Source organism: Zingiber officinale, chromosome 6A (assembly GCF_018446385.1).
Source record: "Zingiber officinale cultivar Zhangliang chromosome 6A, Zo_v1.1, whole genome shotgun sequence".
Taxonomy (NCBI): domain Eukaryota; kingdom Viridiplantae; phylum Streptophyta; class Magnoliopsida; order Zingiberales; family Zingiberaceae; genus Zingiber; species Zingiber officinale.
In genome coordinates this window covers 145,718,765-145,741,280 of record NC_055997.1, presented here as the reverse complement: position 1 = coordinate 145,741,280, position 22,516 = coordinate 145,718,765, and the positions used below count along the sequence as shown (strand labels likewise).

General features: G+C 38.7%; 4 protein-coding genes across 4 annotated transcripts; 2 read left to right on the top strand and 2 right to left on the bottom strand.

Annotated features, from left to right (window-relative positions):
- Window positions 1-270: 270 nt before the first annotated feature.
- On the top strand, window positions 271-699 carry LOC121995447 (chaperone protein dnaJ 11, chloroplastic-like). Its single transcript, XM_042549184.1, has one exon. It carries the CDS (start codon window positions 271-273, stop codon window positions 697-699), a length of 429 nt encoding a protein of 142 aa, XP_042405118.1.
- A 66-nt stretch (window positions 700-765) lies between these two features.
- LOC121998520 (ras-related protein RABB1c-like) lies at window positions 766-3,976 on the bottom strand. Its single transcript, XM_042553472.1, has 6 exons — window positions 3,734-3,976; window positions 3,182-3,321; window positions 1,980-2,062; window positions 1,701-1,905; window positions 1,528-1,596; window positions 766-1,053 (listed from the first exon to the last, which is right to left on the bottom strand). Exons 1-6 carry the CDS (start codon window positions 3,777-3,779, stop codon window positions 961-963), a joined length of 636 nt encoding a protein of 211 aa, XP_042409406.1. The 5' UTR covers window positions 3,780-3,976; the 3' UTR covers window positions 766-960.
- A 900-nt stretch (window positions 3,977-4,876) lies between these two features.
- On the bottom strand, window positions 4,877-16,168 carry LOC121998519 (protein transport protein SFT2-like). Its single transcript, XM_042553471.1, has 4 exons — window positions 15,826-16,168; window positions 14,379-14,646; window positions 5,267-5,371; window positions 4,877-5,195 (listed from the first exon to the last, which is right to left on the bottom strand). Exons 1-4 carry the CDS (start codon window positions 16,029-16,031, stop codon window positions 5,085-5,087), a joined length of 690 nt encoding a protein of 229 aa, XP_042409405.1. The 5' UTR covers window positions 16,032-16,168; the 3' UTR covers window positions 4,877-5,084.
- Window positions 16,169-16,780: 612 nt separating this feature from the next.
- On the top strand, window positions 16,781-18,598 carry LOC121998518 (UPF0481 protein At3g47200-like). Its single transcript, XM_042553470.1, has 2 exons — window positions 16,781-16,910; window positions 17,025-18,598. The coding sequence occupies exon 2, from the start codon at window positions 17,047-17,049 to the stop codon at window positions 18,466-18,468; it is 1,422 nt and encodes a 473-aa protein (XP_042409404.1). The 5' UTR covers window positions 16,781-16,910; window positions 17,025-17,046; the 3' UTR covers window positions 18,469-18,598.
- The last annotated feature ends 3,918 nt before the right edge of the window (window positions 18,599-22,516 follow it).

Sequence of the window (22,516 nt, the reverse complement as noted above, 5' to 3'; positions counted from 1 at the left end):
GGAATTTAGTCCCAATCGATGTGCGCTCCTTCAGTTTTTTCTTCTGTTTTTTTTTTTCAAAAAAAGAAATGTGACGTAGCACCGGATCTTTGAGATGGGCCGCACTTGGTTTTATCCAAGAAAGACAAAGCCTTCCTCCGTGGAGTCTCTGCCGTCCGTCGCACTCATCAGACGACCTTACAAGTATATATAAGAGATTCTGTTTATTTCTTTAAGAAAAAAAAATTGTAACAGAAGAGCCGATTCCACTCGCAGTATTCTCTGACGTCCATGTCGTCTGCAATGCCGACTTTCGCCGGGGCATCTTCCCTTTCTGCACAGCCTGCGGTTTCCACACGACCGCGGGCGATGGTGGCGGTGGCTATGGCGGTCGGGAGTGGCAGAGCGGCGCCGAAGAGCCTGTACCAGGTGCTGCAGGTGGCGGAGACGGCGACGACGCGGGAGATCAAGGTGGCGTATCGGTCCATGGCCAAGCGGCTCCACCCGGACGCGTTGCCGCAGGGAGGCGGCAGCGGGGCGGCGGACTTCATCGAGATCCGCCGCGCGTACGAGATGCTGGCGGACCCGGCGGCCCGGGCGCGCTACGACTGGTCCCTGTCCCAGAAGCGGTGGAAATTGCCGTCCGGCAGACTCGGTCGGTCGGACTCCGACCGACTCAGTGCCCGGTTCGGAAGGTGGGAGACGGATCAGTGCTGGTAGGAATAAGTTAGACCGGAAACGTCAAATTTGTGTCATAAATATAATAATATGGACATCGACGTCAAATTTGTTTGTTTCTTTTGTCAAAAGAAACAAAATTTTGATTAATAAAAAGCATTTGCGTCTGTTTCATACAAATCTATCCATTATCCAACAATGGCGACACGATATACTTATTCATGTACATTAGGATTACACAATATCACGCATTTTACTTGGATTAAACAAATAAAAAACAGGGGGACATCAGATCAGAAAAGATCAACTACAACAGCCATTCGCTTGAGATGATGAGCCATCCCTTCCACCTGATTGCCTAGGAATTCCTCCATATCCAACTTTGATTCCATACGACTGCAAAAGTGGGAAGAATTCAGGATCTATTTGTATAGAAGTTGGAACAGAAAGACTCCACAAAATAAACATTGTCATTCCATGTGAGTTCAGTTACATAGATATTTTTATCCCTCTATCGAGCTCTTCGCTGGTATAGTTCGCTTTCGATACCTTGTTTCAACATTGAAACATCAATGTTTTAGTTTATCTGCTGAATTTAGAGCAATATGCTTTACCATGACTATGGCATATGGCGACCAGTAGAAATAAAAGAAAAGAATAAGAACAAACAGTTGTTATAGGAACCTTTCTTGCTCGAGCAAGTAAGGTCTTTATAACAAATCTCAAGTCTAGAAAACCAAAAAAAAAAACAAATTAGAATTCCATTTTTCTATAGGCCAAGTACAAACATGGCGGAGATTAGTAATTTCAGAATATTCCCTTCATCAATATTTTGATTTGCATCCTGAGAAGATAATGCTATAATCGTACCTCATTTGACACGTCGAAGACACCATCTTGAATTTTCTTATATATAGTTGCTGCAGTTTTAATAAAAGCCTGGATACATAATCGATATGTAAAACAAATCAAATTTGAAACCTCAACGTTAACAAGGAAAACATAATACAAAAAGGAAAAAAAAATCTTTGGATCCTGCTCACCTCCTCAACATTCTGTGCTGTTTTAGCAGAGGCCTCCATGAAGATTAATCCATGCTCTTTCGCAAACTGTTCCCCCTCTTCAGTGCTCACGGCTCTTCTGTGAGATAAGTCACTTTTGTTACCAATCAGCATAATTGTCATATTAGCATTGGCATGTTGCCTGGCATCTTCCAGCCAGCTAGCAAGATGATTGAATGTCTCCCTCCTGAGGATAAGTTAAAGAATAGACGTAATGAGCCAGTTATAACTATCTATTTAAAAAACTCTATGAACATATACCTGGTTATGTCATATACCAGCAGTGCTCCAGCAGCACCTCTGTAGTAGGATCTTGTAATTGATCGAAAAGATTCCTGGCCAGCCTGCAAAATTTCCAGAGAATTATTCAGATGAATCAACTAGTAGATGAGACAAAATCCATATAAACTGATTAAATTTTCTAAATAGACTTTATAACATTCGATGTATTAATCTACTTTTGATTTTGTGTTTACTTATTGTACATTACGTTTTGCAATATGTTCATTATTATCATGTTATAACTACCCCGAATAGTAGGGCATATGGCTCATACTGATTGAAATGATAACTAAATTATAGCCCGGAGCACAAGTTCACTATGCCTCACTAAGCATCCATTTCATCACTTATAAAGATTCATTTTATTCTCAAAGGTATCATATTAGACTCAAATATTAAGTCTCTTCAAATAGATAGGAACCAACACATATCCTTGTTACTAATAAATATAACTACTGTATTAAAATCTCACCAAACTCTCTTTCACAAGTCAAATGATTTGGATAATCATTCTCAAACTCCAAAAACATTAATCTCAAATTTCATTGCTAGTGTTTAGGGCTGTAAATGAACCAAGTGTTCGTGAACAAGCTTAGTGGTCGACTTAGCAAGAGCTTGTTTATGTTCGTTCAATATACACAATATTAATTAAACAAACAACCTTGAACAGCTCCTTAAACTAAACAAACAAGCTTGAACACATATGTGTTTAACTTATTAACGTTCGTGAACAATATTCGTGAACAATGTTCATGAACAATATTTGTGAATAACATTTGTGAACAATATTCACAACCATATTCATTAATAAAACTCTTTTTAATATGCTAAATAAATAATAAAATAAAATAAAATAAATAAATAAGTTTGAATTATCAAACTCAATAATCAATCAAACAACTAAAAGTTTCAAACAATTAAACAAACTTAAATTGCGAATTCGATAACATCTAAACGAACCAAACTTAAGTCAAACTTTAAACAAGCTCAAGCTCATAAAAAATAAACCAAGCCAAGCTTGAACAATCATTTCAAAAGCTTAGTTCATTTTAAGCTCAGCTTGGCTCGGCTACCTTATCAAACAAGCTTGCCCAAAGCTCGGCTCGGCTCGGCTCGGCTCGGCTCGTTTATAGCCCTACTAGTGTTGATTGAGTATAGAAAAAGGAGTTAAACACACTAACCGTGTCCCATATCTGCAATTTTATGGGCTTGTTGTCAATAGTAACCATTCTAGCCCCAAACTCAACACCAATTGTCAAGTCATGAACAGGTTGGAAACGTTTGTCGGTGAATTGCAGAAGAAGACATGATTTCCCCACTCCTGCAAACAGAAAGACATAGACAAATGCCACATTTTTCCAGTCAGCACCATCCAATATAATGTGGCTACAAAATTTCAAAGTATATATAACAAGAGATCTTGGCAAATCTGCAAAAAAAATATCCTAAACGCATTCTCATCCTCTTTCATAAATGCCACACCAAATCGTACGACAAAACAAGTCGAGCAAATAGGAAACTGAAAAGCCATGAGCACAATCACAAGTTCTTCCTCTTATCGCTAACCCCACGAAAACTCAAATAAATGATCGAATCCTAGCAATAAATAAACATATAAGATCATACATACCCAAGCAGACTCTAACTTCAACAATAGGTTCACCAAGTCCCTTCAAAACCCTGAGTATAAATCATGCGATCGCAAAAGCATATAGGAAGACGAAGAAACATACCCGTGTCGCCGATGATGATGTACTTGAACAGGTAGGCGTACGACATCCTCCTCGAATCTAGCACCGGCCAATCCCACCTCCTCCTCGATCAAATCCTAAAAGATAAACTCAACCGATTGCTAAGAATCAAGGAGCAGAGACGACGAGATCGAAGCTGGAAAGAGGGAGAACTCGGAAGAGAAGAAAAGGAGTCGTAGACACCCACCCCAGCTCGGAGCAATTCTTATCCCGTTGGAACTTTTAACTTAAAACCCACCTTGTTTGCCATTGGCCAACCCGCACGAGCGGGACCCGCAGGCTGTCGACGCGTGTGTCGGTTTACAATGTGGGGTCATTTCCTACCCAACCTGCCTGTCGTCGGCGCCGACCCTAGAAATATAAAAACTGCTTTAAAGTTTTTTTTATAGCAAAATTAAACAGAACTCTCCACGTTTAATAAATCGTGAAAAGAATGCTTCATTATATATTTTATGTGGAAGATATATTTATTTTAATATTATTATAATAATTATTCTATACGGTAAAATAAAATATTTCATTTTAAACAAAATTATTATAAATAAAATATTTTTTTATCGATTCAAAAATTCTTAAATTCTATTAAAATCACTAAAATATTGTCATACCACTATAACAACTATCTAAGTTTGGTACAATTATATAAAACTACCTAAATAGCTATTACATTATTGTAATAATTAATACTAGCTATTTGCATTATTGTAATAACTAATACACTGTATCTATTACAAAAAAATTAAGATGATTTTAATTAAATTAAAATAATTTAAATAAATTAATAAAAATATTTTATTACAATAATATTTATATATAATAATTTTAATAAAACAAACATTATATTTTATTATATTTTGAGCAACTACATAATAAATACATTCTCATAATAAGACATGAAAAGCCCATTTGACGATTCATTAAGTATAGAGAGCTCTTTTAATTTTTATCTTTTTTTTTCAAAATAAGGGAAAAATACACTACAAATTGAGACACATTCTTTTCTAAAGAAATTACATTACTGATCTCTGTCATCAATCTAATATCCACATTACATTTAAATTTCTCATGTATTAATCCATCGACCATCAAAATGTCCGTTTCAAGATTACAGACGTAAGTCAGTACTGAGTCCAAAACCGAAATCATATTTTTCCATTCTGATAATGAGGTTTCATTATTTTGTTTGGAGAAGTAAACACAGAGGCACCCACAAAATATGGATATTCTACAAATATCGGCTTAGTTACTGGAACCCTTCTCAAAGTGACTAAAGTACGAAAAACACGGCTAGATGTAACAAGCTTAGAAACAGGACTGAGTTTACATATCGACGTCATCTTCCAAAGCATTTAAGAAGGGAGGATGTTAAAGTTGAAGACAAAAACTTCAAACCAGTAGATCCTCCAGGGAAATAGGATATTGAGTAATAAGTGAGTGCAAGAACCTGATAATGATGAAAGCACAGATCAGAAGGGAACGACAGAATTAGCAGTTTCCAACAACGAAATTACATACCTGAATCACAGAGAACAGGACTGAGAGAATGTAGCTATGAAGCACCATGGAAACATAGATTGTACCCACCATGCTACCAATGAATAGCGCTGTGAAGGGCAACCTCTGCATCGTGAATATAGAAAAATTGATTCAGACAAGCCAATCACTTTGTATCTAGACAGAGAGCAGTTGAAATATAAAAAAATGGGCATGAAAATCACAAATGACAATGCCAATCACTAATAGGGTTGCTGACTCCAATTTACTGTCATTTCTCATTGATGGAGTTTTTGGAAACCCATTATGCTCGTCAGCTGATGGCAGTCACTTGAAAAACACAATTAAAAAAAAAACAAAACAGGTTTATCTATTTCCCAACAATGGCTCTCTACAGTATGATGCTTTTGCAACTCTGAAAAAGGGCATTCTGCTATGCATTTTAACTCAGTTTCTCTCATGAAAAAATGTTAGTATTAGCTCTACGAGTCAATTATGAGATGATTAACATGTCTGAATTAGACTCATTGAGTTAGACTCAAGTGAATCAAACCATATGGATTCAATCTAATCAGAATTAGACTTGAATTAAACTCAAATGAATTCATTCACTAAAATGATTAATAGAGATTAATGAAATACAAAAAGAGTTAATTTCGAAATTGATTATTCATTCAATTTTAAAAATTGAATTCAAAAATGAAGAATTTGAAAAATGACCATAATGAGGTGTTAATGCTCATTAAGTGAATTAATGCTCATTAAGTATTTTCATTGGATGAAGTACAAAAATATTTTTTTCTCTCATTTTTGAGTGTGGATTCATTCTTCTTCTTCTCTCCTCTTTCTTTGGTCGAAACTTACTAGAGAGTTACTAGCACAACCTTAAGTGTTGGTCTTCTCCATTTTCTTGTTTTCGTGTAGATACTAGAAGAGGCACGGACACGTGATCGTGTTAAGATCCTTATTGTCGGGAGATCGTGTACACGCTTCAAAGGTAGAACTTTTTCTCCTAAAAACTTAGTATATGTTATTATTCCTCCTTCGCATGGATCTCTTGAAAGGATCTAATAATTTTTCCACTGCACTTTATGCGGTTTAGCACGCTAGATCCTTACAGTGGTATCAGAGCCACTTACGAAGACATATATTAAGTTGTAGTTAGATTTTATATGTGATATAAAAATTATATGATAGGTTTACTATGATTTATATGATTATGAGTCCTTGTTCTGGGAACGAAACAGTGAGTATATGAACAAACTAAAGGATATAGCATTTTCATACATGTTATGAACGAGTGCTATAACCTATTTCGTATGATAGATATATACTTCTAAGGTTTCGGCCAAGAGAGATTGTGAACAGCAACGTGGTCTAGGCCAAAGTGTTGTGAACAACATGGTCTCTCGGGTTTTGTGGGTTGTAGGGTCTCGGGTATAGCAGCAATTCATACAATGAGTATGCACAATATTAACCGTCGTGGCGTTGCGGCTCATAACTCTTTGTTGAAATCATAGTAGATTTTATGTCATAAGGACATTGTGAATATATATGACATGGTGCATGGTTATGACCCTCTACCCCAATGTGATTAGATGTGTGTGTGTGATATTGTAATTCATAATACAGCCTGCGTGTCGTGTCATGTCTTCATCTTTTATCACTCTTGTTATAACTTTAGACTACCCTCAAATGTAACTCGAGGTTTCTTTAGATTTTATAATATACAAATTAGAGAAAGAATCAGTCTATTAGACGATGGTGAAATGGGAGAAGGATAACAACACACGACGACCAAGGAAGCACGTGAAGAAGATGTTTTGACCTAGGTTGACTTTTTTATCTTCTCATTGGCTTGAGAAGATCATAGATAATGGGGTCATAATCATGCCACATTTTAATTTAGCATATATGTTGATGTGTGCTATGATTGTATGCAATGCATGTATAGTTTAATCATAACTAGGTTTCTTTTAAATATGTCTACCAAAGTTTGATACTCACTTTTACCTAGATCAATTGTAGACATATTTGTCAAAGCAAAATAACTCAATTTATCATGGTAAAGTGCGACAAGACAATTGTGATGTCTGACTATTAAACTTTGGGTGTGACTTAACTAGATTACCTCAATTAGATTGAGAACTTAGAAGCATATCCCATATGATGTAATTCAAATTATACTAGTCTTGAGCGATTAGCTAAAGCTAACTCAAGATGGGTTATAATGTGGATTTCACAAGATGAGCAAATGAACAAATAGTCTTGTTCACCCAATGATACAAGAGTTACATATGATGTAATTGGCAAACGTTGCCCACCTATGTTATACTAAGTCTTGGGCGATTAGCCAAATCTAACTCAAGATGAGGTATAATATGAATCTTGTTCCACATGAATGTCATTGCGATTGGATTTGCAGCTAGTAGTGTGGGAAAATCACATCCATAACTTGTTTCTACCCAGCTTTACAATTCAGTGGGAGAGTCATATAATTAAAGGTCTAACTAAATAATCTAAATATGATACTTATTTCTGTATTTTATTGTTGTAGATCACCATATCGTCCAATACATCGAATACTCTCTCTCTGCGATCTGTCCTTAATAAGGATAAGCTCAATGAAACTAACTTCTTGGACTGGTACATAAACTTGAGAATAATTCTCAAGCAAGAAAGAAAACTGTACGTCCTAGAGCAGCCCATTCCTGAGACACCCCTATCACTGCCACTAGAGCTGATAAGGATGCTTATAAGAAGCATCAAGATTATGCATTAGATGTATCATGCCTTATGCTTGCCACCATGAACTCTGAGCTTCAGAAGCAACATGAGAACATGGATGCTTATGATATGGTTGAACATCTTAGACAACTATATCAAGGACAGTCACGACATGAGAGATTTGAGATCTCTAAGGCTCTTTTCAATGCAAGATGCAAGAAGGAAGTCCCGTAGGACCATACGTACTCAAATGATTGGATATATAGAGAACCTATAAAGATTGAGATTTCCATTGGACCAAGAATTGACCACTGACGTTATTCTGCAGTCATTGCCTGAGAGCTACAGTCAATTTGTCATGAACTATAACATGAATGAAATTGACAAACCATTGCTTGAGATGTTAAGCATGTTGAGAACTACCACCTTAAGAAGATAAAACCTAGTAATGTACTGATGGTGCAAAAGGGCAAAGGTAAACGGCAACCCAAAGGTAAGGGTAAGACCCAAACTAAAGGGAAGCCCAAAACACATGCATTGAAACATAAAGACAGGGTGGCTAAGGAAGGAACCTGCTTCCACTGTGGTAAGACCGGACACTGGAAGAGGAAATGTAAGTTGTACGTAGAGGAACTAAAAAGGAAGAGAAATGAGACTTCTGCCTCAGGTATATATATGTTATAGAAGTCAATTTATCTGTCTCGTCTTCTTAGGTATTAGATACCGGCTGTGCATCTTACATTTGTACCAATGTGCAGGGCCTTCGAAAGACTAGATTATTGACAAAGGGCGAAGTGGACCTACGAGTAGGCAATAGTGCAAGAGTTGCTGCTGTCGTTATGGGAGCATATTTCTTATCTTTGTCTTAGAACTAGAAGAGTGATGTTATGTGCATGCTTTAACCAAGAACATTATCTCTATTTGTTGTTTAGACAAGAAGGGTTTCTCATTTGTAATAAAAGACAAAAGTTGTTCTGTTTATTTAAATGACATGTTTTAGTGTAGTGCACCTCTTGTGAATGGACTTTATGTTCTAGATTTTGAAAATTCAATCTATAATATAAATACCAAACGGTTCAAGTCTAATGATTTGAACCAAACATATTTCTGACATTGTCGCTTGGGTCACATAAATAAGAGTCGCATATCTTAACTCCATAAGGATGGACTATTGGACTCATTTAATTTTGAATCATATGAGACATGTGAATCTTGTCTTCATGGCAAGATGACTAAGATTCCTTTTAGTGGACACAGCGAAAGAGCTAACGACTTGTTAGAACTCATACATACATATTGATGTATGTGGCCCTTTCAGAGTAGCAGCTAGAGAAGACTATCATTACCTCATTACTTTTATTGATGATATCAGTAGGTACAGCTATGTGTATCTGATGAGACACAAGTCAGAATTCTTTGAAAAGTTCAAAGAATTCAAGAATGAAGTACAAAACCAACTTGGAAAACGTATTAAGATACTTTGATCAGATCGAGATGGAGAATACTTTAGCCAAGAGTTTCATGACCATCTCGTTGAGTATGGGATCATATCTCAACTCACTCCACCTGGAACACTACAATAGAATGATGTATCAGAAAAGAGAAATCGTACTTTGTTAGATATGATACGATCAATAATGAGTCAAACAGATCTTCCTACTTCCTTTTGGAGACATGCTCTAGAGACGACCACTTTCACACTTAACCGCGTTCCATCTAAGGCCGTCATAAAGACACCATATACGATATGGACTGGGAAGAGTCCCAAGATGTCTTTCATGAAAATTTAGGGTTGTGAGGCTTATGTTCAATGACAAATCTCATATAAATTAGGATCCAAATCGGACAAGTATTATTTTATAGAATATCCCAAGGAAACAAAGGGATATTACTTTTATAATTTCACACAAGACAAAGTGTTTGTTGCCAGAAATGATGTCTTTCTAGAAAGGGAGTTTATTTTTAGAAAAACTAGTGGGAGTAAAGTTCATCTGGAAGAAATTCAAGTTACACAATCTAGTACCGAAGCCTTAATGGAAATTGAACAGGTACCACGAGATATTGTGGATCATGATTTTGTTACACCGCAAGAAGTTGTGGAGCAATGACATGTTCAAGTAGCACAAGCTTTACGCAGACCTGATAGGACCCGTCGTCAACCTGAGAGGTATTCTTTTCTCTTGTCTGACCAAGGTGATGTAGTGCTTGTTGATCTCAACGAGCCTACATCTTATCAGGATGCTATATAGGCCCAGATTATGAGAAATGGCTAGAAGCCATGAGGTTCGAAATGGAATCCATGTACACTAACCAAGTATGGACTTTGGTTGATCCACCTAAAAGGGTCAAACCCATTGGATGTAAGTGAGTCTTTAAAAGAAAGACTGACATGATGGTCATCTATATACCTAAAAAGAGTGATTGGTAGCTAAAGGATTGAAAGAAATTCATGGTATAGACTATAATGAAACATTTTCACTTTTCACCAGTTGCGATGGTTAATGATTCTGTCCGAACGCTGAATCAACGGACGCTGGGCACGTGGCGCTCTCCTCGTTACTGACGTAGATCCCCAACCGGTCGTACGGACCTCCGGCGAACCTGCAAGGAAGTCGGGCCGGGAAGGGGTTCCCGGCGACGACCCTCCGACGCTCAAGTCAGGTAAGTGGACAACAAAGAAGTGGCTTCGAATATCGTAGAATGCGTACCTCCGGTGAAGTGTGAGGCTCCTTATATAGAGCTGGGAAGGAGCTCATGCACCCATACCGAGGCAAATACGTGTCCTCAGCCCATACCTCAGTAAGGGCTTGTCAGAAAGCTTACCTGACACCATACTGCTACAGTCCAAGTACGTCTTTGATGGGACAGCGGAACCCTCTGTCGTAAGGTTTGGAGTATGGCCTGGTCATAGAGCATGCCCGCTGTCAGAAGATGTTCCTTGTCCTTTTCTCTTCTTACTCGATGCCAGGCTTCCGGCCGGTCGGCACTCACCTCACGTCCGGCCGGTCATATGTACTGGTCCACTTAGGAGATTCCCGGTAATGTGCTCTGTGGAGACTGTTTGTAGTACGCTACTTCATGCCTTCGGCCGAACGGGTCATCCGCTCGGCCATATGACTCTGTTCAACCTGAGCGTCGGAATCCCCAGTTCCGTCGGGTCGTCTTTGGTTCAGCTGGGACCCCGTTCGGCCGACCGGTCTCCCCTTCTTCGGTCGGACGTCGGGTACATTGACCTCCACGTGGCGTTGACTTCCCTCAGAGGGGGGGTCCCTGTTCTTACCGCCGGATCAGTTAAGTATATTCAGATTCTACTTGCTATTGCAGCTTACTATGATTATAAGATCTGGCAGATGGATGTCAAAACTGCATTTCTTAAAAGAAATTTACTCGAGGATGTGTACATGACACAACTTGAGGGTTTTGTCGATCCAGAGCATGCTGAAAAGATATGTAAGTTGCAACGATCCATTTATGGATGAAAACAAGCTTCTAGAAGCTGGAATTTTTTATTCGATGATGCAATCAAAGCGTTTGGTTTCATCAAGAATGAAGATGAACCTTGTGTCTACAAGAGGGTTAGTAAGAGCACAATCATCTTTCTCATATTGTATGTAGATGACACACTTCTTATTGAAAATGATATCCCTATTCTTTAGTCAATGAAGGCTTGGCTTAGGAATTGTTTCTCAATGAAAGACTTAGGTGAAGCAACCTACATTTTAGGCATCAAGATCTATAGAGATAGATCTAAGAGATTGCTTGGTCTAAGACAGAGTACATATATTGACAAGGTGCTTAAACGTTTTGCCATGCAGAATTCTAAAAAGGACTTTCTGCCAATGTCATATAGTGTGAGTCTTTCAAAGACTAAATCTCCCTCTTCTAAGGAAAAAATGAACCGCATGGATCAGGTTCCTTATGCATCTGCTATAGGGTTTATCATGTACGCTATGCTTTGTACTCACTCTGATGTCTCGTATGCGTTAAGCATGACAAGCAAATATCAATTAGACTCAGGTGAATTGTACAGCAGTCAAGAATATTCTTAAGTACTTAAAAAGAACGCAAGATTATTTCTTGATCTTTGGAGGTGATGAAGAGCTTATTGTAAATGGTTACACTGATGCTAGCTTCCAAATTGACAAGAATGATTCCAGATAGCAGTCAGGATTTGTATTTTGCTTAAATGGTGGCGCTATGAGTTGGAAAAGTTCGAAGCAAGACACAGTCGCTGATTTTACAACAGAAGCCGAGTATATTGCTGCTTCAGCTGCAGCTAAAGATACGGTTTGGATCAAGAAGTTTATTTCAGAACTTGGTGTTGTTCCTAGTATAACAAATCCAATAGACCTCTATTGTGATAACAATGGGGCTATTGCACAGGCTAAGGAACCTCACTCTCATCAGCGTTCCAAACACATACTATGGCGATTTCATCTTATTCGAGAGATCAACGATAGAGGAGATGTGAGGATATGCAGAGTACCGACTGATGCTAACATTGCGGATCCTTTGACCAAGGCTGTGGCGCAGAGGAAGCATGATGGTCACACTAGGTCACTGGGTATTAGATGTTTTAGTGATTGACACTTGTGCTAGTGGAAATTGTTAGTATCAGCCCTAAAAACCAATTATGAGATGATTGACAATGACATTTTTGTATCATATTTCATTAATTAATAAAAGGTAAAGTTGGTTATTATATTTACTTCAGTTCAATGTCGAATGAATAAGTATAATAATGTTCTAGGGTAGTAGGTTATAGTCTACAACATATCAATTAGTTGAATTGATAGTGAGATATGTAGATATATATATAAAACACTATTTTAAACTATTCCTAGTCAAGCATTAATATACAAGGATAATATTAATGCGTTGAGACTAGCATGTAGGTCAATAGATAACTTCACTCACAAGTCATGGATATAAGATATCAAGTTGACATATGGGTATATATTAGAGAATATGTACTGATTGACCCGCCATAAGAATGTTTCATAGATCGTTATATGAGTGTCATAAACATTCTCATGTGACTATTGGTATAAATAGTCCTTAGATCTAAAGGCACTATGGTTCCCTACATAAGGAGTTGTGTACTTTGGTATCGACAAACGTTACCTGTAACAAGGTGAACTATAAAGTTGATCACTGGGTATGTAATAAGTTATGCGGAGGGATGTGAGTGATGTAAATGATATCTATCCCTTCCATATGATAGAAGCAATATCTGTGGGCCCCTTGATTAATAGGACATAAGAATGCATGACCATGCTCAAATGAGTCAATATGGAATATTGAACTTATTTGTTTCAGTGTGTCTACTTAGAGATCAAGAAACACAAAAATTGATAAGAGGATGACACGGTCTATGCCTCATTGATCAATCTAGATATCAAGGATAGAAGGATTGAGTCATACAAGATAATAGATACGGAAAGGTTAGGTTGGATCTCGACATTCTTGTCACTTGGGTAGCAATGATATCTTATTAAATGTCGCTCATTGCTTATGTATCTAAAATAGTTTTAAAGACATTGCCAACGTTATTAGAACCTATTGGGTCACACACAAAGAACATTTTGATTTGGAGATAGGTTCATTTTAGTTTGACTAAAATGTGATGAACCATTGGATGAGATTATTTTAGTGATTGACACTTGAGCTAGTGAAAGATTGTTAGTATTAGCTTTAAGAGTCAATTATGAGATGATTAACACGTCTGGATTAGACTCATTGAGTTAGACTCAAATGAATCCAACTATATGGATTCAATCTAATCCGAATTAGACTTGAGTTAGACTCAAGTGAATTCATTGACTAAAGATGATTAATGGAGATTAATGAAACATTAAAAGAGTTAATTTCGAAATTGATTATTCATTCAATTTCGAAAATTAAATTCAAAAATGAAGAATTTGAAAAATGACCTTAATGGGGTGTTAATGCTCATTAAGTCTCATTAAGTGAATTAATGCTCATTAAGTATTTTCATTGGATGAAGTACAAAAGTATTTTTTTCTCTCATTTTTGGGTGTGGATTCATTTTTCTTCTTCTCACCTCTTTCTTTGGCCGAAACTTACTAGAGGGTTGCTAGCACAACCTTAAGTGTTGGTCTTCTCCATTTTCTTGTATTCGTGTGGATACCAAAAGAGGCACGGACACGTGATTGTGTTGAGATCCTTGCTGTCGGGAGATCGTGTTCACGCTTCAAATGTAGAACTTTTTCTCCTAAAAACTTAGTATATGTTATTATTCCTCCTTCACATGGATCTCCTGAAAGGATCTAATAATTTTTCCACTACGCTTTCTGCGTGTTTAGCGTGCTAGATCCTTACAAAAAATTGGCTTCTGAAGAGTAGAGGTACCTAATTAAGAAAAATGGCATCCTACAAAAATTACCTCCTTGGAACACATGTGAGAAAGCTGGTTCTTAGGACCCCTGAGTGCAAAGAATGATCCAATGATCAAAGCACAGCCGAAAGTAAAACAAAGAGCAAATTTTTGAGGCATCAGGACCATCACTGGAAGGAACATGGTAAAAGCAATGAAAACAAAGAACAGGCCACTGGCAAGGAACATGGCGAAGTACACAAGGGATTTTCCAGAAGGCACATTACTAGTAGCATTCTGGAAATTCCCAGGCAACTCCCTGACTCCTTTAGAAACCCTGTTGCACAAAGACAGAAACTACAAAAGTTAATTTCATACAAGCGAGATATTTTTCAACACATGTTATGTGAGTTTTCAATAGAAAATCAAGGAGGACAAACACTAAGGCTAAGAGGAAAAAATGAATATGATGGGAACTAATAAAACATGAAATTGAACTAACAAATAGTTGAGATAGGAAACCAAAAGATTCTTTCGGCCAAAATCACCATGTCTAATATGTGATAATTATTCAAGAATAACTTCTAACTTTCTTTATTATAGTTCAGATATTAGAGCATCCAATTAGGCACAACTTAGCCAATATAATAAATAATAATTTCTAGGAAGCCTTTTCCCATCACATGAATTTAGAGCTGAAGTAATTTATCTGACCACTATCAACCTAGCATCAAAAGCACAGGTAAAGAATTCAGACTCACCAAAAATCTTAATATTTGATAAAAATAAACCTACAAAAACTAGGAAGATGATTGTCTTTTTTTAAATTATCTCAGAGCTGGAAAGAGCTTAGAATGTGGGAAGGCAGAACATTGAGTTAGAGAATATGAATGACATTTGGGTTTGAAGCAAGAGATAATAATAATCTTTATTGCAAAACCACGCCCACATATGGCATATCTCTTTCTCCTTTTGCTGTCAAAGGTAACTCTAAATAGAACAAGATTTGCATTGCTCAAGAAGATTCTCATGGAGTGATATAATTAAGAGCAACCTAAAGTTGTGGGGAAAAAAAAAAGCTTGAGCTACATTAACACTACAATGTAGACCAAGAAAGGGAGCATCCAATGCATTGGCCTTTCTACAATCTTAGATGCACACAAAAGTAATCAACTTTCAGAAAACAAAAGCCCTTAAAACCCCTCTAATCCCTTATTTCTTCAGAAATCCTTAGTAGCAACCAACAGTATCCAACTAAACGTTAGTTTCTTTTATATTTCATTCTTAACAAGATGCCAATTCTATTCTGTTTTAGCAAGAAAGCCAGACCATCGAAACGCTGAATGTCAATCCTCATGCTTATCAAAGAACAATATTCGGCCGCCATCACCAACTGGAGAAAACCTTCAAACTAGATGAAATTATAGCTCCATCAAAATTTCCCACCCAAAACTAGTTAGATCCGCAACTAAAAGATCGATAATTGTACAACTAAAAGGGATAGAGTGATCCTCACACGTTGAAGGTTCCAGTGACCTTATCGTTGGCGGTACGGACGGCGGCCTCGATATCAAACCCGAATGAAGAGGCGCCATCATCTTCGGCCGACCTAGACGCGGCGTAAGAATTCCAATCCGCGAGGAGGGACGGCGAGGTGTTCTGCAGCTCTCCGCCGCTCCCGCTCGGTCCCCCCTGGAACCAAGCCTGCGCCGACTGCAACATGTAGCCGGCTCCGACAGATCGCAAGTCGCGGAAAGTGCGCAAAGGTTTCTCGATCGAGAGAGATGAGAAGGGAAGGGTGACCAGAGCAGGTCAATTGGGTTCGATCGAGTCGCTGAGGAACAAGACGCTACTTGACCATTTCTTAGCAGAGTCAAAGTGAAGTGGGAGCAGTGGTCCGAACCGGTTTTATTTTGAAACGCTTGATTCGAACCGTGTATACCACTCAAAATTGGATGCGTATGGACTGGATAAATAAATTTATTAATTCTAATAATAAATTTTAGATAAAATGAATGCAATATGAATATTTGTGGTCCCCCATTTTTTATTTTGGCACGAACTACTGTAACTTTGTGGCCCCATTTTAATTTTGGCACGAACTATTCTAACTATAGCAATATTAAAGCAATTTTTTTTCTTATGAGGTGCTTTTTTTAATGATAATGAAAAATAAGAGATCTTTCTAAATTTATACAAACACATGGAGGATATTAATTAACGTCCATGTATATTTTTGACTTAATCAAACAATTCGAAAATAATATTGCAATAATTTTGATTAAATTTATGCCCGGTTCAACCAATAAAACCTGCCCGGTCTCCGCCATTTTCAGACAGTGCTGGAGTGATGAGCTGGCATCCACCATCCATCCACCTGATGTGAGTTAAAAAAGTGAAGCCAACTCCGAGTTAACTTCCTGTAAGACTCATGGATGAGGTTGGATATTTTTTAGAGGGCAGGGATTTATACCCTGTCAACTCCAAAATTCAACAACTTAATATCTCGTATAATAAACTATCAACCATACCGCCTCAACTAAGCCGGGACGGGAAACTACAAATCCTCGATCGAGTCTGTAGCGACAAAGGAAGAGAGAGGTTTGGCTTCTCTACGGGACCAATTCATATTACTCCTGATCCCGTGTTGGAGTTGTCCTTTTTTAATCATTGTTGTTGTAACTTGTAATTCACGTTTTCTGAGATCCAACACAGGCGCCGACGATCGGAACCGGCGATGGCGAAGGACATGAAGGGGCAAGAGCTGAAGCCATGGCGGACGGAGAAGCCGACCATCTTCCGAGTGCCGGAGGTCATCCGCCGGGGCGACCGCGAGGCCTACGAGCCGAATATCATCTCCTTCGGCCCTTACCACCGCGGCGAGCCCCACCTGCGCGCTATGGACAAACTCAAGCCGCAGTACCTCCAGAGGTTTTTGGCCCGGACGACGCCGAGGAAGACCTTGGAGGAGTGCCGGAGCTACTTCAGGACGGTGGAGTGCCGCGCGCGCAGCGCCTACTCGGAGACCCTAACCATGGGCTCCGACGAGTTCGTCGACATGATGCTGCACGACGGCTGCTTCGTGGTGGAGTTGTTCATCAGTCTCACCGAGAGGCAGGAGGGAAGGAGACAGGAGATGGACGACGGCGAAGAACACGACCCGATCTTTAGCTCGGCTTGGGCGGAGTACTATCTGAGGCTCGACATGCTGCTGCTGGAGAACCAGCTTCCCCTGTTTCTGCTTAGGGATTTGCTCGGTTTCGTTGACCCTGAGAAAGCGGCGAACTCCCTGAAGCCACTCGCGCTCAATTTCTTTGGCGGTGACTTCCTTCCGGGAAGAACTAAGAAACTGCCGGAGAAATTGGAAGTGCCGGAGACGCTCAGGAGATCGCATCACATCCTTCATCTCTTGCACGCCTGCATACAGCAAGTCCCTGACGCCATTAACCCAGACAAAAGCTCCAACTGCGAGGATAATGTGATTAGGGGAGGAGCTGAAAGCTTCCGCAGGAGCCCGGTGCGTGACTCTCTGCTGGCGTCGTCTTTCGGGCGCAAGTCGGAGAAGAAGGTCGCAGACGAGTTCGTCTTCACGCCGCTTACCCCGGCGACGGTCCCCTGTGCCCGCGAGCTCAAGAACGCCGGCGTGCAGATCGTCAGGAAGATGGACACCGACAGCTTCCTCGACGTCACCTTCGCCAACGGGCGGCTGGAGATCCCCCGGATCCGAGCCTACAACGTGTCGAACACCATCCTGCGGAACCTGATCGCGTTCGAGCAGCTGTACCCGGAGCGCGGCACCCACGTCACCGACTTTGCCTACCTGATGGACTGCCTGATCGACACACGGGAAGACGTAGCGCTGCTGCGGGAGGCGGGCATCCTGGTGAGCGCAATGGGGAGCAACAGGGACGTGGCGGATCTGTTCAACAGGATGTGCAAGAAGGTGGTGGTGCAGCCGACGAAGGGGCACCTCCGGGCCGTCTTCGAGGACGTGCCCAAGCACTGCGAGAAGAAGTACAACAAGTGGCGGGCGACGCTGAACCACGCCTACTTCGGCAACCCCTGGGCGGCGATCTCGGTGGTCGCCGCCATTTTGCTCTTCGTTCTCACAATCGTGCAGACGGTCTACTCCGTCCTCAGTTACCATCAGCCGCCGTAGAATTTAGCTATCGATCAGACTTGAATTCATCTACAATTAAATTTCGAAATTTCTTTTATTTTATTTTTACAAGAACGACATTGTCCAAATACTAATGAGTTTGTAAATTAAGTTTGAAGATTCTTCCTTATACTCAAAGATGAAGATGATTCAAGGTTCAACCCCAAATTAGAAATCTGACCGGAATAATCTATGCTTGGGTGATACGGTGTGTAAAGGAGGGGTCTGATAATGTCATGAAGTTAAAAGTCAAGAGAACATGATAGTCAATAGTCAAGAGTGTTGGACCAATCTTACTCTAGACATTGTTCACTATAGATGTTTGGTTAAATAAGTTTAAGTTATACATTATTTGTGATCTAACATAAATGTTGAGTAAGTAGGTACAAAGAAAAGTATGAAAACTTGGCAAAGAAAGTTCAAGAAGATAGTCTTGGCGGATGAAGTCCCGGAGGTACGGTCTCCTGGTAAAAGGAGACTTAGCATGACAAAGTCGAAGATAACACTTGAAGGCAAGCGCAAGAATGAGGAGCCGTGGAAACGGAAACATCCTAAGAGCGCAAGGTTGATGGAAGATGCTTGGAGGCATAAAGTATAAACTAAGGGAATGATCTAAGTGTAAAAAAGAAATATGTAAAGTGTTATAAATCTCAGGTTGTAAAATGCTGTAAATCTCAAGCTATAAGGTATCAATCAATTGGTATCTATACCAGTTGACTAGTACCAAGTAACAAAATGAACAAAGAGTAGCCAGAAGGAGTGCAACCCAGTAGCAGTTGACTAGTATCGGTACCAGTCGATTGGTAAGTGACTGTTATAGAATGACGGTAGAAAATTTCATCAAATCTTAAGTATCGTTGAAGTTCATCAGTCGACTGATTGGTACATCAGTCGACTGATGTCGGGAAAAACTATAAAAGCAATACTTGAAGCTTGGAGAAAGCAGTTACTGTTCTAATCGAAATGCTCTCCAAGTGATTGTTAAGCTAATAAAATCTCAATCTCCTCCTCCTAAGCTTAGCTCTCATCTTGTAAGAGGAAGAGATAATTATGTAAAGATTTCTCCACCTTCGTTCTTGGTTCGAAAAGGAGAAAATCTTAGTGAAGTTTGATCGTGTGGGTATGTACCTTGGATTAGTCACCTCAAGGAGGTGGAGACCAAGTAAATCAAGGAGTTAGCATTATTTGTTTTAGTATTTCACTATTTCAATTCTATTCTATTTGCTTGCTAACAAGTTGTAGGTGAAAATCGAAGAAAAGCTATTAAGCCCCCTCTAGCCGAATGCAAAGGTCCTATCAATTGGTATCAGAGCCCGGATCACATCGGAAGAACTCATCGTCAACCGAAGTATCAAGATGGTGTTTCAAGAGAGATATAAAATCGCTCGACCACCTTTCTTTGATGGCAACGACTTCGCATATTGGAAAGGTAGGATGGAGTATTACTTAATGAATGAAATTGAAAATTGGTTTAGTATTGTAGATGGATTTGAGAACCCAAAAGATGGGTCAGGAGCACCTCTTCCAACCAAGAATTGGACAAAAAAGATGGCCAAGAAGGTAGGATGGAGTATTACTTAATGAATGATATTGAAAATTGGTTTAGTGTTGTAGATGGATTTGAGAACCCAAAAGATGGGTCAGGAGCACCTCTTCCACTTAGCGTTTCATGAAATTTTTCCAAGTATAACTCCCCGCTTTCCCGATCATCAGTATAGCTACTTTTAGAGACTTTCGCATACTCATTCCAACATAAGTTGAACAGCTATATCATGGCGATGCTGTTGGAGTGTATACTGAAAGTCTAAGCTTTTGTAAACATTTGTCTTGAATAAAGAATCACATTTGGTCAAATCATCTACATTTGTTTGTAGTTGTTCAATTAATTTATATTGTAGATAACATAGCATGTGGTGTCATATGCAGAAGATAATGTTATCAGTACCTTATAAATTATAAACAGTAGCTCACGACCAAAATGGAAAGAAACAAACCATTAGAAGGTCGTAGTGTAATTAGGTATCAGTTTATCTTGACTGTATAATTACACTAGTACACTTAGAGTGTATTGAGTAGGACCATTTGAGGTCGTTTCTTTTATACTGATTTTATAAAGAAACAAAGACCTCGGTTATTATGGAAGTGTGTGCTCTTAATCCTAATATAATAACAAGCACATATATTTGATATTTATTTCTTTAATTTATCAATGGGTGAGATTTAGTTCGATGAATCAATAAGCCCGATAAGTTGGGAAATGGTATCACTTATAGTGTGTGTTGTTGATTATAAAAGGAAACTGTGTCCTAGAGATACTAGGTTGATAATGTCCCCAAGAGGAGCTCATAAGGATTGTCATGTTAAACCCTGCAGGTGGACTTAGTCCGACATGACGATAAGGTTGAGTGGTACTACTCTTGGACTAAGATATTAATTAAATGAGTTGTCAGTAACTCACTTAATTAGTGGACATTCGATATCTTAAACACAGGGAGACTAACACACTTATAATAAGAAGGAGCCCAAAAATGTAATTTGGGATTGGTGCGGTAGTTCAATGATAGTTCTCTAGTGGAATGAATTATCATTGATAAAAATAAGTTGTGTTCGGGGCGAACGGATGCTTAATTTTATCGGAGACCAAAACCAATTCCTCTTCTCGGTCCTATCGTAGCCTCTTATTTATAGAGTTCTATACCCATCTATACCCACTGGGAAAGCTAGCTTGGGAACAAGCTAGGCGGCCTAGGTATAAGATTGGGTGGCCGCCTAGCTTGAACCCAAGCTAGGGCCGGCCAAATAAATTAAAAGAATTTTAATTTTAATTTTTATTATGTGGAAGAAATAATTTATTAAAGAGAATTTAAATTAAATTATCTCTCTTGTAAAATTTACAAAAGATTAAAGAAAGAGATTAGATCTCTTTCCTTATTTATAGATTGGTGAGATATTTTATTTTCTCTTTAAAATTATTCACATGTTGTAAAATTAAAATTATAGAAATTTCTTTATTAACCATGTAGAGATTTTAAAGAGAAATTTTAATTTTAAAATTTCTGAAACAAATTAGGAAGTTTTAATTGTTGATTGAAACTTGTCCAATTTGTTCTCCAATGATGTGGCCAATGTAGATTTAATTGGGAAATTTTATTTTATTTTCTCAATTAAATCATGTCAAGAAAATTGAGGAAATTTTATTGCAATTAAATTTCCTAATTTGCCTAGGCCAAGGAATATAAAAGAAGGGTGAGTTCTTGAGACATAACATCTATTATTTCTCTCCCTCTTTTGTTCCTTGGTGTGGTCGGCCATCCTCTCCCTCTCTTCCTCTTGTGGTGGCGAACCTCTCTCTCCCCTTGGAGCTCTTGTGGTGGCGGATACTACTTGGAGAAGAAGAAGAAGAAGGAGAAAGCTAGCATCTCTTGGAGCTTGGTTAGTATTTTGGTTTTCTCCTTGGTGAAGTTTTCCTTTGTGGCCGAACCTTGCTTGGAGGAGAAGAAGGTGGTTGGTGGTTTCTCATCTCGGTAGATCGTTGCCCACACAACGTCCGAGGTTAGAAGAGAAATACGGTAGAAGATCAAGAGGTTTTTCTACAAGGTATAACTAGTAATTTTTATTTCCGCATCATGCTAGTTATTTATGGAAATAATACCAAATACAAGAGGCGTACGTTCTAGAATTTCGAATATGTTTTTCGAAGTTGTGTTCTTTTGTTTTTTCTTTTCCTTGTGATTTGATTGTTCTCTTTGGTTAACCTAAAGTTATTTTAGGAAATTAAATATTAGCTTTCTATAAAAGGTTTTGTCTAGTCGGTGGTGGTTGCTCCCATATCCAAGAAGGTCATGTGCCTCGCCACGTCAGTATTGGGAACCAATTATGGAAATTAATATTTAATGGAATTAATAACTTAAGGCGACTTGGGTCGAACGTGTTAAGTTCCGCAGGAGATCCAAGTCAAAACCTAAAAGAACAAATAGATTAAGTTTTGGATCAAACGTGTTAAGTTCCGCAGGCGATCCAAAATTTAATTTAAAAGAACACATGGTAG

Coding starts and splice junctions, on each gene's coding strand:
- LOC121998519 (XM_042553471.1), bottom strand. CDS start 16,031: ATGTTGCAGTCGGCGCAGGCTTGGTTCCAGGGGGGACCGAGCGGGAGC. Junction 5,372..14,378: donor CTCACATGTGTTCCAAGGAG/GTAATTTTTGTA, acceptor TTCACGATGCAG/AGGTTGCCCTTCACAGCGCT. Junction 5,196..5,266: donor TCCTGTTCTCTGTGATTCAG/GTATGTAATTTC, acceptor CATCATTATCAG/GTTCTTGCACTCACTTATTA.
- LOC121998520 (XM_042553472.1), bottom strand. CDS start 3,779: ATGTCGTACGCCTACCTGTTCAAGTACATCATCATCGGCGACACGG. Junction 2,063..3,181: donor AATTGCAGATATGGGACACG/GTTAGTGTGTTT, acceptor GAAATTTTGCAG/GCTGGCCAGGAATCTTTTCG. Junction 1,906..1,979: donor CTGGTATATGACATAACCAG/GTATATGTTCAT, acceptor ACTTATCCTCAG/GAGGGAGACATTCAATCATC.
- LOC121995447 (XM_042549184.1), top strand. CDS start 271: ATGTCGTCTGCAATGCCGACTTTCGCCGGGGCATCTTCCCTTTCTGCA.
- LOC121998518 (XM_042553470.1), top strand. CDS start 17,047: ATGGCGAAGGACATGAAGGGGCAAGAGCTGAAGCCATGGCGGACGGAG.